Raw genomic sequence first — 12,874 nt, 5'->3', positions numbered from 1 at the left:
TATGAACATAGAAGTTGTAAATGAGAAGCAATTTGCTTTTCTTTCCCACACAGGAGAGATGTAATCCCACCATAAAAACAAATTGCAGCATGACCCTCAGTATAGAGTCGCTACCTACATGATAGTCGTGCTAACTAATCTGATTTGTCTCTCATTCTGTTTAATGTTAGGAATTTACATGTCATCAGTCACCTGCTTCCTGTTGGGCTGAAAAAGCCAGGGGGACTGCCAGCTTTGTCATATGGCAGCTGAAGTGAATGTGTTGACAGCTGAATTTGGGAAGCACAAAAATGTTTGAAAAGGTTTTGGAGGAGCCAACCTGCTTTTGAGTCTGAGGAGCTCAGTCTGGGTTAAATGTGAGGGCAGGAGATTGCCTTATTAGCCTTCCCTGGCAGCGAGGCTGATAGATAATTGAACAGGACAATCCATTCCTGTTCTTTAATCTGAGCTGATTGTAATACTTTATTTAGCAGCAGTCCCTCCTCTTCTTCCTCAAAGTTTATACTTTCTCTCTGTCTTTCAGCTGTACAGCTCTATGGACTTTGGAAGAAAATGGCAGCTCATGCACGAGCGGGTCACTCCAAACAGATTTTACTGGTAAGTTATGCCTTCAGGCTTTGCTTGCTTTGGGCAGGTCATGGAGGGGAGAAGGGCCTCTAACTTGAGGGGATTGGCTGCATTACCTGAATTTAAAGTATACCCTTGGTTTTGGTCATCATCAGTGTTACATACTCAGTCCATAATACATATCTTGCAGTGCTATAGTCTCCATATTTGTACCTGTTTCTTGTCTGATAAGAGTGGTGTCTTGTACGGACAAGTACAACAAGTCTTTTGATAATTGCAAAACTCCTGCTTCTTTCTTAAATACCTACTTACAATAACATGGAGAAACTGCCCAGTGCTTCAGTGACAAAGCTATGGTCGCTAGACCTTCTATTTTTCAGCCCTTCTGAGAGCTACTTTAGCTTATAACACAGTCTTTGTGCAGAGCCAGCCACTCTGACCAGTGTCCTTATGCAACCATCGGGAGAAAGGATGATTCAGACTCTACTTTGAATCGCTCTCTGAGGAGTCAGTTTCTGTCTACTGACTGGTGAGAGCCCAGGATCTGTGAACGATTTGCTAAAAATCTGCTTTGTGACCATCTTTCCATTTCCCAAGTGTCAGGCTTCAAAATTGGGAGAGTGTCTTAAAAGCAGATGATTAAACAAATTTAGTTCCTGTCTCCAGGCTCCTCCATTTCAGCACTTCAGATGCTGCTTTTTCAAACTTCTCTCCACCATGTGAAGGCCCAAGAATCGACTTTAGAGAGAGTGAGAAAACCCAGCAATATTCTTCTGTAGTTCAACCTAGGATTTTGGGCTTGAATCAGATTCTTAACACTGTACTTACTACATGCCAGATGAAGGTGTGTGTGTGTGAATGTGTAGAAGTGCTGATTTACAGAATCTGTGAACAGTTAAAAGAAGTGCCTGGTCCTTAAGGCCAAAAAAGAGATTGTAATATTAAGGAACCAGAGGCTCTTATTTTGAATGGTTAAAAATAAAAATGACTCAGATGACTTCAGAATTGACTCCCAATTGCAAAGCCTGATGTATCTATCTTAGAGTCAAATTCTCATATAATTTCTCACATACATTTAAAAGTACCTGGAATCCAGGCCCAAAATATCTTTTGATTGGATTTGCAATATTTCCACACCTTGCAGTGGAGATAGACACCTCATGGGATTTTCAAATGATCTATGTCCTTCTGCAAATCTCTCTAAACAGCTTTAAACTCACCCATTTAAAACATGGCTTTTTGATACCAAGTCTGGAGATTACCCTTAGTGTGCCTGTGGATTTTGGACAGTGTAAGAAGGGTTTTGAACATCAAGGAAAGGAAGTTGTAAGGCTCCTAAGTCACATAGGCCTGCAAAATGTATCGAAGATCTAGATCCTTGTCTGACCATGTTACTGTTTCATATTTCCATAGTGAAGGAATGGTGGTTATATTCTTCTGGTTCTGGTGGCAGGGGATTGATTTACCTAACTGTTCAAAATCTGTTGATTTCACTATTAATGCTACGTGCACATGACAAAGGAGAGTGTAGATCTATTCTCCGGGTGTATCCTTCTGTGGAGTAGAATAGCAGGTCCTATGAGATAATTGTACCCTACCCTTCAAATAGCACAGTTGAGCTTAGGGAGAGGCTTTCTTGGAGGATAAAGTGCAAAGGCTGAGCTGACTTAGGAACAAAGTGGAATCTTTTCTGAAGGAGAGGCTGTGTTGTGGTGGTTTATTTTCTACTCTCATATAATAATGGTGAATGGAAATTGCCTGTTTGTCCATTTGACACCCACACCTGTATATTGTTTTCCACAATTTATCTCATTTTTCAGTCTTTTGGCTGCGTAGTTTGAATGGTGGTTTTTAATACTGCATTGTATGATGCCTTTGTTTCAAGTGTCTCTTTTTCTGTTAGAAAACGTAGAAGTCTTCTGTAGTTAAAACTTGAAATCTTTATTCCACTCAGAAACAGTAGAATCCCATTGACAATAAACTTTCCAAGAGAGTGAATTAGTTTTTTCCCAGAGGAGAGAAATTTGAAACAATTCATAGAGCAGGGGTAGAAAGTGTTGAAATTTTGGAATGTAGTAACTCCCCTTAGCTGGCTGATTTCTTTCTTTTTTTTCCTTTTCTTTCTTTTTAAAGCGGCAAACTGTGATGGCTTACAAGCTCTAGCTTGTAAGATGTGTGCAGAAAAAGAAATGCAAGGAGAACACTTTAGCCTCAGGAATTTGGTGATTTCTTTTTATTAGGCTATGAAAGAGGGAGAAAGTGGATATAGCTATAAGTTTCAGAGAGACTTGAGCCACTACTCTGTGGTGTTCATCAGCCTGTCAAATACTACATTACTGAACCTCTTAATTAAAACTTCCAGGAAAGGTGAAATAATAACGATAGAGAGATGCCAAGATCAGAGGTAAGCTGCTCGTTTGTGCTGCTCTGCAATGTTTATTAGTAGGGGCTCAAGTAAGCATCCTTCATCAAATGGGACAGTCTTCATCTGATTTGAATGCAGCCAGCATTATCTGGGGCAGCCTTTGTTGAATGTTTCTGCCTTCAGAGCATGACTTTCATCTCTCAGGCTGCCATGAATGGGCTTGTGAAGACTATAATCTTCACCTGGTTCATGGGATCAGTCAGCCTGACAGGGAGAGGTCTTATTTTTCTTTCTGAGACCTTTCAAAATAATTATACCTTCCCTGAGAGAACTCAGATATAGAGACTTTAAGGCCAGGAGAAGATTACGATTGCATCAGAACTCGTGAGGATGGGATGGGAATTTTCACTCAGCAGAGTACGCAAGACCTCTCTGTTAGTCATGGACGCACAAGTCACTCTGTGCATTTTGCTGTAGCTCTGTCAGGCAGCATCTGTGATGGCTCCCCGTTGGTCAAAAACAAAGTCCTAAGCTCCTGTCCCGATCTATGGCTTTCTATCCTGGCTCTTGCCTTCAACTTCTGTCCTTAGTGCCATATGTTGGTGCTAATGACTGGGTTGTAGTTTTGTGTTCTCATCCCATATGGATGTCACATGTCCTGCACTTTATGCGACATTTCTCATCAGTTCCTGTAGCCAGCTCAAAGTTTGTGCATGAGCTGAGATTCGCCTCTGGGCCACTCGTAGTTATAAAAACTAGGATTTGAGATCTCTACTTCTGTAGTAGTGATTCATTTGTTAGTTACACCCACTGATGGCAATGGCAACGCTTGAACAGAATGTGTTACTTGATGTGAGTACAGGCGTCCAAATTTGGCTCCCACGTGCCTTGGCCTCAGAGATTTTAATAACTTAGGATCCTGTAAGGCTGGAAATAGGAGCTTACGCTAATGCGATACAGAAATTCCCAGATCACTCATCACTGAAATTACTCAAGATAACGCCATGGGTGCAAAGTTTGTTAAAGACCTACTCAATGTTATTTTCTTTTAAAACACGTTTCTGCAACTCCCTCTATGTTCATTTTCTCTTGCTGTAACTGAAACACCTGTGCTGTCATGTGGAGGGGTATAAAAATACAGTCCATATTTTGTACTGTAGAGATGTTGGGAAAGTTTCCTCGTCTGTAAAACACATGGTGTGTTCTGTGCTGACTAAATACTGTCTATGTTCAGATAAGAACTCACAGGACTTGGTCTGTCCATCAGTTGCTTTACTGCCTCTGCCTTTTCCTGTGGTGGGACAACAAGGCTAAGCAGGTGGGCACAACAGTTTAGTTAATGGAGCACTCACCAAGCCTTGTTCAGCACTTTGCTGGACCACGGCTTTTCCATGTGATCTTGCATGACTTGAGCTGACTTTGCCTTGTTAACCCCTAGGTAAAACTGGGTTAGGAAAGCATTTCTTTTCCTTGTTGGGTGTAGTGGGTGAAGTACTCAAATATTGTGACATGAGGTGCTATGGCAGTTAATTAAGAGCAGTGAAGGGCACTAGAGAGTTAAAAGATGCTTTAGTGGCATATGAGTCTTACAGCTTAATTCTTTAAAATGTGGATTTCCATGAGATAACCTTTTTTTTTTCTTGGCTAATGAGCTGAATGGCTGTGAATATTGTCTTCTGTTCATCTGTCTTTGGAGGCCCTGCCTATGTTTGCTAAGCATACACAGGGATAACCATCCTGGGCAGAGAACAGAGCTGTAACCCTGGGGACACCCACCCTCTTTCTTAGGGTCTCCCCAGGCTGCTGTTTGCTGGAGGACTCATTAATGTTTCCTGCCTCCTGTCATCACTGGGGAATATGAAGTGGTGGATGTGGGACTGTTTTGCTTTTCTTTTGCCTGGCACATCTAGATATTTACCCTTCTCTCTCTTATTTATTTTTAAAAATGTGCTTTCTGGGTCTTTGGGTGATTCTGTCAAAGCCTAGGAGTGGGAAAGTGGGGAAACCCCATTTGTGTGGAAGAGAGAAAACTGCACAGCATTTCTGATGGCTACGGTTATAGTTGGAGCACTGAAGACATTGCCCAGGACGAGCCTAGTCAGTAAAAGACACTGAAATACACATTAGTGATGAAAGATGGATAGAAAACACCAGCAAAGCAGGAGGGGAGAGACAGCAGGAGGAGGAGAACAGGATGTGCACTAGCCTGGCTTCAAGAAGCAGTGTGTGTATCTGCAAATAGGAAAAATATGGTGCAACAAGCAGTCCTCCAATACACTGCTGATTCCCTCACTGAGTCTCTCCAGAATTTTATTTTCTCGTTCTGTGGTAACCAACCAGATTTCTGGTTGTTTTGGTATCCATGAATGCCGACCACAATTGTTTTGAACTCCAGGGACTAAAAATTGAGAGAAGGGAAGAGGCTGTGCCCTGACTTAAGCTAAGTTTTGGAGTTACAGGTTTTCTGTTACAGTTGTTTGAGGCATGAGCCAGCAAATTTTGTCTCTTGAGGGCAAGGTCTTCAATCCTTTTTGTTGTGATTTTAGATAGGAACAGTAACAAAATTTAGCTAGTGTATTTCTATTTATTTGCAGCTTGAATTTTATGAAAACTATAGCAAAGGCTGGTTTGGATATCTGAGAATAATGTAGCAGAAGGTAAGGTATTTACCTCAGCGTTTCAAAAGGTTATGATCTGGGTTTGGATCTGCAGTTGGGCAGAGGTTTGTGGCTGGTTTTATTTCCTCATCTCTATGACAGTACTGGTATTCCCTAATCCTAGTGCCAATTCGGGTCCACACAGACTATTTCAGCAGCAGTTCCAGAAGTGACCTTTGGATACAGCCAAGGTTACCTTCACTTGACTAGTTTGCCAGCAATGAAATAGTTAGTCAAATATGTGCCTGTCTCTCCTGTAAATCCCACTAATCATTAACTGCCAGATGGTGTCATTGCATAGTGCTGGGGAAACATCGCCTGATTTTTTTACAGCCAAGTTTAGTGTTAAGAAAACAGTCTTGTAAATGTCAAATTGACTATTAAGTAATCCTATATTAGAGTTTTTCAAAATTAAAACCATACCATACATGGAGCTGTGGATAAAAGGAATAATTCCAGTTTGGCAGCAATGGATAGCACCATCTATAGCGTCATCGAGGCATATACCCAGTGGCTATTCATGTAGACCGCACATGAAGAACTGAACAGGGACACATTACTGGAGGCTCCTGTGGGCTAATGACTCATTTGCCTGTATTAAGGGACTTGCTTCCTTTGCCCTGTGGGTGAGAACACCTGGGAAAGGTTTTTCTCCCAGAGCGTAATGTTAACGTAAATCTGGAATGTGTCACTCAAGCAACCATGACCATGAACTCTATGAGGCTGAGGACAAAATTTTAAAACTCTAGCCTCAAGCTCTCTAATAAAAGTTCAGGAGAGGTGAGACCTTCTTAAAAGGTCTTGGCATATATTGAAAGATTTCCTTGCAATGTCACGTTAGTTAATTAAAGATCAAGACACCATGGTGATAATAAGAACAATTTTATTTTCCTTTTCACTTAAAAGATGGGCAAGTGGGTAAACTCTGAGGTTAGGGATTTTATTTTCATTTCATGTGCCTACAGTTGATGCAGTTGGCACTACAGATGTTTAATGTTTCCAAACATTAGGTCATAGCTGACTAGTTTGTGATTACATAGTAACTCAGTGGCAGAGGTAGAAATGGAACCTGGATATAGAGTTGGATGCTTTTTATTGGCTGAAATAGTGTTGATTTTTATTGAAAAAATTTCAAGTCAATAAAGATTTTGGAACTCATGTCAACATTATCAAAATGTTCCTCTCAAAAAATTAAACAAAGGAACATCCTGAAATGTTTGACATTTTTAGATGTTTTTTAAAGTGATTTTTTAATTGGAATAAAATCTCATAGTGCAATATATGAGCTTTTAAAATTAACTTAGGGAAAGAGTGAAACAAAGTGTCTGTGTAAAGCCAACACAGAAGGATCCTGACTCCTATACTCATCTAGATCTTTTGTGATGCAAAGCAGATATTGGTTCCTGATATCCAAGTTAAATGCTCAATATGCTTATATTGCACTTCATAAATGTGGTCAGTGGCTTACACGAGTGATACTGAGAAACCTTTGTAAATTTTATATTTTGCTTTTGTCCATGAGTGTATGTTTTCCTAAACTTAATCCTATCCTGTTTTTCAACTACAGATTGCTAAGCGTTCTTCCAGGGACGTTGTGATAGATTTCATGAATATCTAAGAGTATAAAATAATAAATGACCCTAAAACAGGAAAAGCGTTCGCTTTCTGTCTCTGGGAAACCCTGCAGGACCGTTCTATAGGGGCTACATAGACCCTACCTGTTCTGTTTGTGCCTATGGTTAATGTAATGTTCAGACTACCATTCTCATTTCTGGGCACAGTCCGTGTTTTTTTAAAATAATTTGAGAGTGACACAAATAGTTGGATCTGGGAAAGCATCTTTGTAGATAGTGGAAAAAAGCCTAGTACACCACTGGAGGACTGTTACAGAATATTTTCTAGTTTACCTGGGAGTAAAACCAAAGACATTTGGGGTTCTGGTGTATATTTACACTTTATGCTGACTAATGACTTTATCTTACAAAGGAAATTTGATACAACTAGTCTCATGTACTATGAATGTAAGCTTTAAGTAGCAGCTGATGCATTGGAAGAACGCCTAAAGGATGATCATTGCCTGACTTTGCTGCTCCTTTCCTTAGTGCCTGCTTTACTAGGAAAATAAGTGTTTAACTTTTTTACAAAGTCCTGTGGATGCCATACTATCAGGGTCCCTGGACTCAAAGCTCTTTTAGCAAGAAAAAAAGGAAAGCACACTGGCTACAAGGATTGTGCGTGATTATGAAGGGGAAAAAAAAAATTATTTTAAAGGAGAACTTACTTTCTTTAAAACCAATGAACTACATAAAAAATGAACCACAAGAAAAGAGCCACATGATAGAAAACTCACAATACATATACCACCTCTGAAATTCTGTCTGCTAATGAATGAGTTCTTTCAATGGGTGGTCTATACCCTCTGGAGGGGCAATTTTGGAATAAGTCGGCTTTGAGGAACTTTCCTTTCTAACCTCCTTTTCCTTGAGAAACACAGCGTATCTTGCAAAAGGAAGGATCACCCCTTCTCCACTAATGTAACTGTGAATGTCCATACATAAATACTATCTGGCTTTTATAATTTGTCATTTGTTGTGATTTTACTACAATTTGTGATGTTAGCTGTATTTGACTTTAATGTGCTGTGGCTGGCAGTGGGTGGTTTGTTGTGTTTTTTTTTTTTAAGGCTGGAAAAGTAAGAGCTGAAATATTTCTGTTCATTGGTTTTACATTTAATGCTTAGCATTAAATGTCACGTATTGTACTGCAGTTAGGGCTTTCAGTCATCAAAAAGCCTTTTGCTTTGGTCTCATCTATCAGGTTTCTTTATGTCCCAGGGGCCAGTCTCTTCTCTTACTTCCCCCATTGCTAATCTTGGATCACTTTATAATACCCCCCACTCTCTTGTGACTAAGTGTCTGAGACTAGAGCAGGCCAGATAAACCACTAGTAAGAAAGCTCTAAGGAGGAATTTGTTGAATATTCCTCCCAATTAAGATTGATCCCTGGACTGGATCCCAGTGCCATATCTGTCTGGAGAGTGCATTGTGGAAGGATCTGTTTCCTTCTCATGCAACAGGGTACCAGATAAGATGTCCAAACTTCATCCCTGTGTTTCACAGGCCATTGTTGGAAATTTAAATGCTCTGCTGCAGACTCATGAAGCCTACCTGGGCTGACTTCTTTCTGTCTCTCCCTGATGCACGTGAACTCAAACACAAATTAATTTCAGCCTGTCAGTAACAGTCCCAGAGTAATTCTTTGTGATACTTTGTAGGAAGCAGTGATGAAAGCCAGCCCTCTAATTAATATATTGAATAATGCATCTCTCTGAGGTATATGGGAATCTCCCATACTGTCATAGCTTGGCAAAACTAATCAAAAGCTAGGCTGCTGGGCTGACAGTAGTATCGTGTTTTGTGCTCTCTGGTTAGCAAGGAGTATTCTCCCGCGCCTTTTTTTTTTTTTTTTGGTGGGGTTTGGCTTAGGTTTTGGTCTTTGTGCTATACCACACTAATCTCTCTGTTTCTGATCAAATGGATGAATTTTCAGTGTGGGAGAGAACCCCTCTTGCTTTCAGGTGACTGGAAGAGAAACATTTGGGAGTTGTTTTAAAAATCACCACTGTTCTGAAAAGGTTAGCAATGACCTTTTCACATACTGCGATTATGGACATTTTCCAGTCATTTCATTCAGTGGCAAAACACCTGCTGGCATCAGGAAGTGACCATCTTTCCTGAACCCACACCTCATCCCAGATGGCCCACTTGGATTTCAAGAGATGCACCTTTGTGGGGATTCTTACAGCTTTTGTTTCTTTACAGCAGTTGGGGCTGGAAGCATTCTTGCATTGGAGAAGGTTGCAATCTAATGGAGAATTTATCCTCAGTAAGTACATCAATACTATTAGGGACTGTTTCTGCTTGAAACTAGATTTTCAGTCATACCTCAAAGGTCTTGAGGTAGATTTTCTCAAGAAGAATCAGGAAGGACCCAGGTAAATTGCCGTTCATTTCTTTGAACTGACTTCAGCCTCTGAACCTTTGGAAGTTTGCCTGCCATTGAGTTCAACAAAAACAGTTGTTTTATTTAACAGAAGGAGCTGAACCCATGCTGTGCAGAGAGAACAGTCTTATCATGGCAAAACAGACAAGATGTTTCTGCAATCATTTAAACATGAGCCATTTGTGTCGCTCAATAACATCCATTAAAGATAAGGAGGTCGCTTTTTATGCCTTCTGCCTGTTGGAAATTAACAAACTCTCTTAAAACGACAATTCATCAGCAGTTCATGAGGCAGAATTCATTCTCAGCAAGAGAAGAAATTGAAACTCCCATCCTTTCGTTCCCTGGCATTCCCCTGAGCCTCCTCTGTAGAATGAGATGAGTTTAATTCTTCTATTGTTAAGCATAGTGAGCATGAAGCTACATCAGAACGTAAGAGTGGGAAGGAGTATATTAATAGCTGCGCTACAGGTTCTTTTAAATAATGTTGATTCAGTAACTTGTCTCTTGCTGATCATATACAGAACAAGGACAAGAAGACAGTGAGTGAGGCTGTTTCACTTGCATATTTGTAGTGAGCTAATTGGAATAGGAGGTAGCAATCGTTATCATAGCTCTGAAATTATCTTACAGATAATTGTCCTCCATTGGGCAGCAGGCAATAAAAACGGGATGTAGACACATTTCCGTGTTTAGTGAAATATCAGAAGTTCTGCAGCTGAGTTTGAGAGAAACATACTGACCTGTGACTGCCAGCAAGGACTGAGGAAATAATAGCCGTAGACTTCTGATTTCAGTAGACCTGGGTTTTCTCCCATAGGAGAAAATCCTGCTTTTTATTGGAAAAAATAAAGAAAAACAAACCAAAACTCCTGCAGGTTTTTGGCCAAAGGATACAGAAAGATTCTTAGGTTTTGCTCATAATATTTTTGGTTTAAAGGTTTTAAATGAAAATCTTTGAGGGAAGCAGACATGTGCTGTTGTAATATTGATTTTAGGCGCAGTCTGTAATAGTGACTACCTAAAGCCATTTCTGGATCTGCTGTAGTTTCTCCAGAATTCTTTTTTTTTCTCTCTACAAATCATTAGATTTGAACAGTGCATATTACTTTTTCATTTTGCCTTGTACTTTTCTTTCCTTCTATTGCTCATCTCTAACAACAGATTAAGAACCCAACAAAGAGAAGCTCTTGATTTACCTACAGCTTGACTACGTATCTTTTCTTCTTGGCATGTAGGTAGTACAAACTCCCGTTGTAGCATTCTGCCCTGAGCATTCTTAATTGAAAAGGATAATGCTTTGGAGGTGGGGATGCTTTGGGACTCTGCTGTTGTGAAGAGCTGGGAGTGAGTCTAGTGCTCAGCCCCCTTGGGCAGCATTGTCTTCTTATTGTTTGTGCATCCATCTGATTTGAAGCAAAGGAACCCACAAAAGCTCCATGGTTTCTCTGGTCTCTCCTGCTACAGTGTCACTCTTCTGCTGATGGAGAGACCTGTAAGTGGCTGTGGCCCTTTTATTAATCTCCTCTCCATTCAGTCTGTGAGGATGCTTCTGTTTTGAATACAAACTTGTCTTGTCATGAGACGCATGGTAATCTGCAGACCTCCTGTCACCATTGCTTTTACCCATCATAGCCACGCAGACTTGCTGTTTGTACAGACAGAGCCTGTCTTTGCACATCCGTCTGCTGCCAGAATCCTTTTCATGTCCTGTTTCTTTGTCTTTTCCTCTTGAGGATGTTGGGACAAATGAGCATCTCTCAGCGGCTAATTGAGTGTGATTTTTTGGGGGCAAGGAGGCACGTTGATGCATTTACACTTGCTGGTGGTCCAGAACAGAGTAGTTTATTCTCCTCTGTCTTTCTCCTCCTTCCCCTTCTTCTTCCCTCTCTCTTTTCCTTTCCTGGCTAATGGTTAAAAGTCAAAGAACAAAATAAGCCATTTGTTCTCTTCAGGTTAGCATCTGAAATGCAGAGAAACAACTGTCACAAAAGGTTTGTGACAGAAATCGAGTTTTTCACATTGCCTTTCTCCAAAAGGCATAAACTGGACCACAAATTTATTTCCCGAATGTTAGATGTTATCCCAGGGTGATTCTTCACAGTATCCTGCAACAGGGAATGTGGAGACTCATTCTTCCTTAATTAACACAATGTGCAATGCCCATAGGCATATGGGGCTCATCAGCATATCCTCCACATTTTCACTGTGCCAAGTTTCATACTGGCATTCCCTCTTTGGACAATTTAAATTTTATTTTTATTCATCTACTGCTGCATTCATTTATTAAATGATGCTCTCACTCTGAAGCTGTTCAGAGGCACTATATTCTGCTTAGGACTCCGTTAATAGCTGAATCACTGAGCCTTAGCATTTTAGGCATGTTGTATTTGCAGTCAGAAAATGTTGATACAAATGAGGGTAATTAAACACACAGTGAACTGAGAACCCTTATTTTAGTGTAAAATATTGCTTGAATGGGTCATATTTAAGATACTTTTGTTAGGAGACAAACTTGGAAGGAATGTTACAGGTCTTCTAAACATTCCCTTCCAGGGAGGGAAACAGTAAGTCCAGTGAAGTCCTTGGCTGCAGGACTGACAGGCTTGAGCTGATGTCTTCTTTGAGCATGTACTTTGCTTTTCTAAAAAGTGGTCAGAAACAGGACTGATTCATGTTCCCTGAAAAATCGAAGCAATAATCTATAACAATTCCCATCTACATGACTTTAAAGGAGGGTAGCCAAGCACTGGGCAAACATTAATTAACTGGGCTTCATAATATAGTAGGCACTAAACTAATTTTAAATGAAATGGAGGCAAAGAGATGAAAGTCACTCAATATGTCAGTGATCAGTCTTGGAAGAGAAACAAAATCTCTGTGCTTGAGTTTCACAGATCTGTGCAAAGCATAGCTGGCTAGAAAATGTCATTTCCCTGACATTATTTTTTTTTTTTTTTTCCAAAAAGCTGAAAAAACCCACACTGCACCAGCCACCCCCTACCCTCTGCAAACTGTTCTACTCCCAAATTTTCCATTGGGAAACAAAGATTTTTAGTTAAGTAGAATGAACTATTCCTCTGGAGTGGATTCCACACATCATCCCCCCCCCCCCCCCCCCGAATTTGGCTTAGATTTTGATCACCAGAACCATTTTTGTACACAATAATTTCTGCATTTTGGGTTTCCACTACTCCTATTTTTCTGGTTTTCCCTCTCCTATTCCAAAAAAAAGGGATGGTGCAGGAAGAAAAGGATGAGAAAGGAGACAAAGCAAAAAATG

General features: G+C 40.3%; 1 protein-coding gene across 1 annotated transcript in view; it reads left to right on the top strand.

Annotated features, from left to right (window-relative positions):
* SORCS3 (sortilin related VPS10 domain containing receptor 3) overlaps window positions 1–12,874 on the top strand; it is a 304,754-nt gene that overhangs the window by 195,706 nt on the left and 96,174 nt on the right. The window contains exon 5 of the mRNA XM_086466346.1: window positions 524–597. Coding sequence (XP_086322472.1) covers window positions 524–597 — 74 coding nt within the window. The remainder of the gene's footprint in view (window positions 1–523; window positions 598–12,874) is intronic.

This window comes from Leptosomus discolor, chromosome 6 (genome assembly GCF_034619465.1).
Source record: "Leptosomus discolor isolate bLepDis1 chromosome 6, bLepDis1.hap2, whole genome shotgun sequence".
Classification (NCBI taxonomy): Eukaryota; Metazoa; Chordata; class Aves; order Leptosomiformes; family Leptosomidae; genus Leptosomus; species Leptosomus discolor.
Note: the sequence above shows the minus strand (reverse complement) of the source record. Positions and strands in the feature narration are given on the sequence as shown.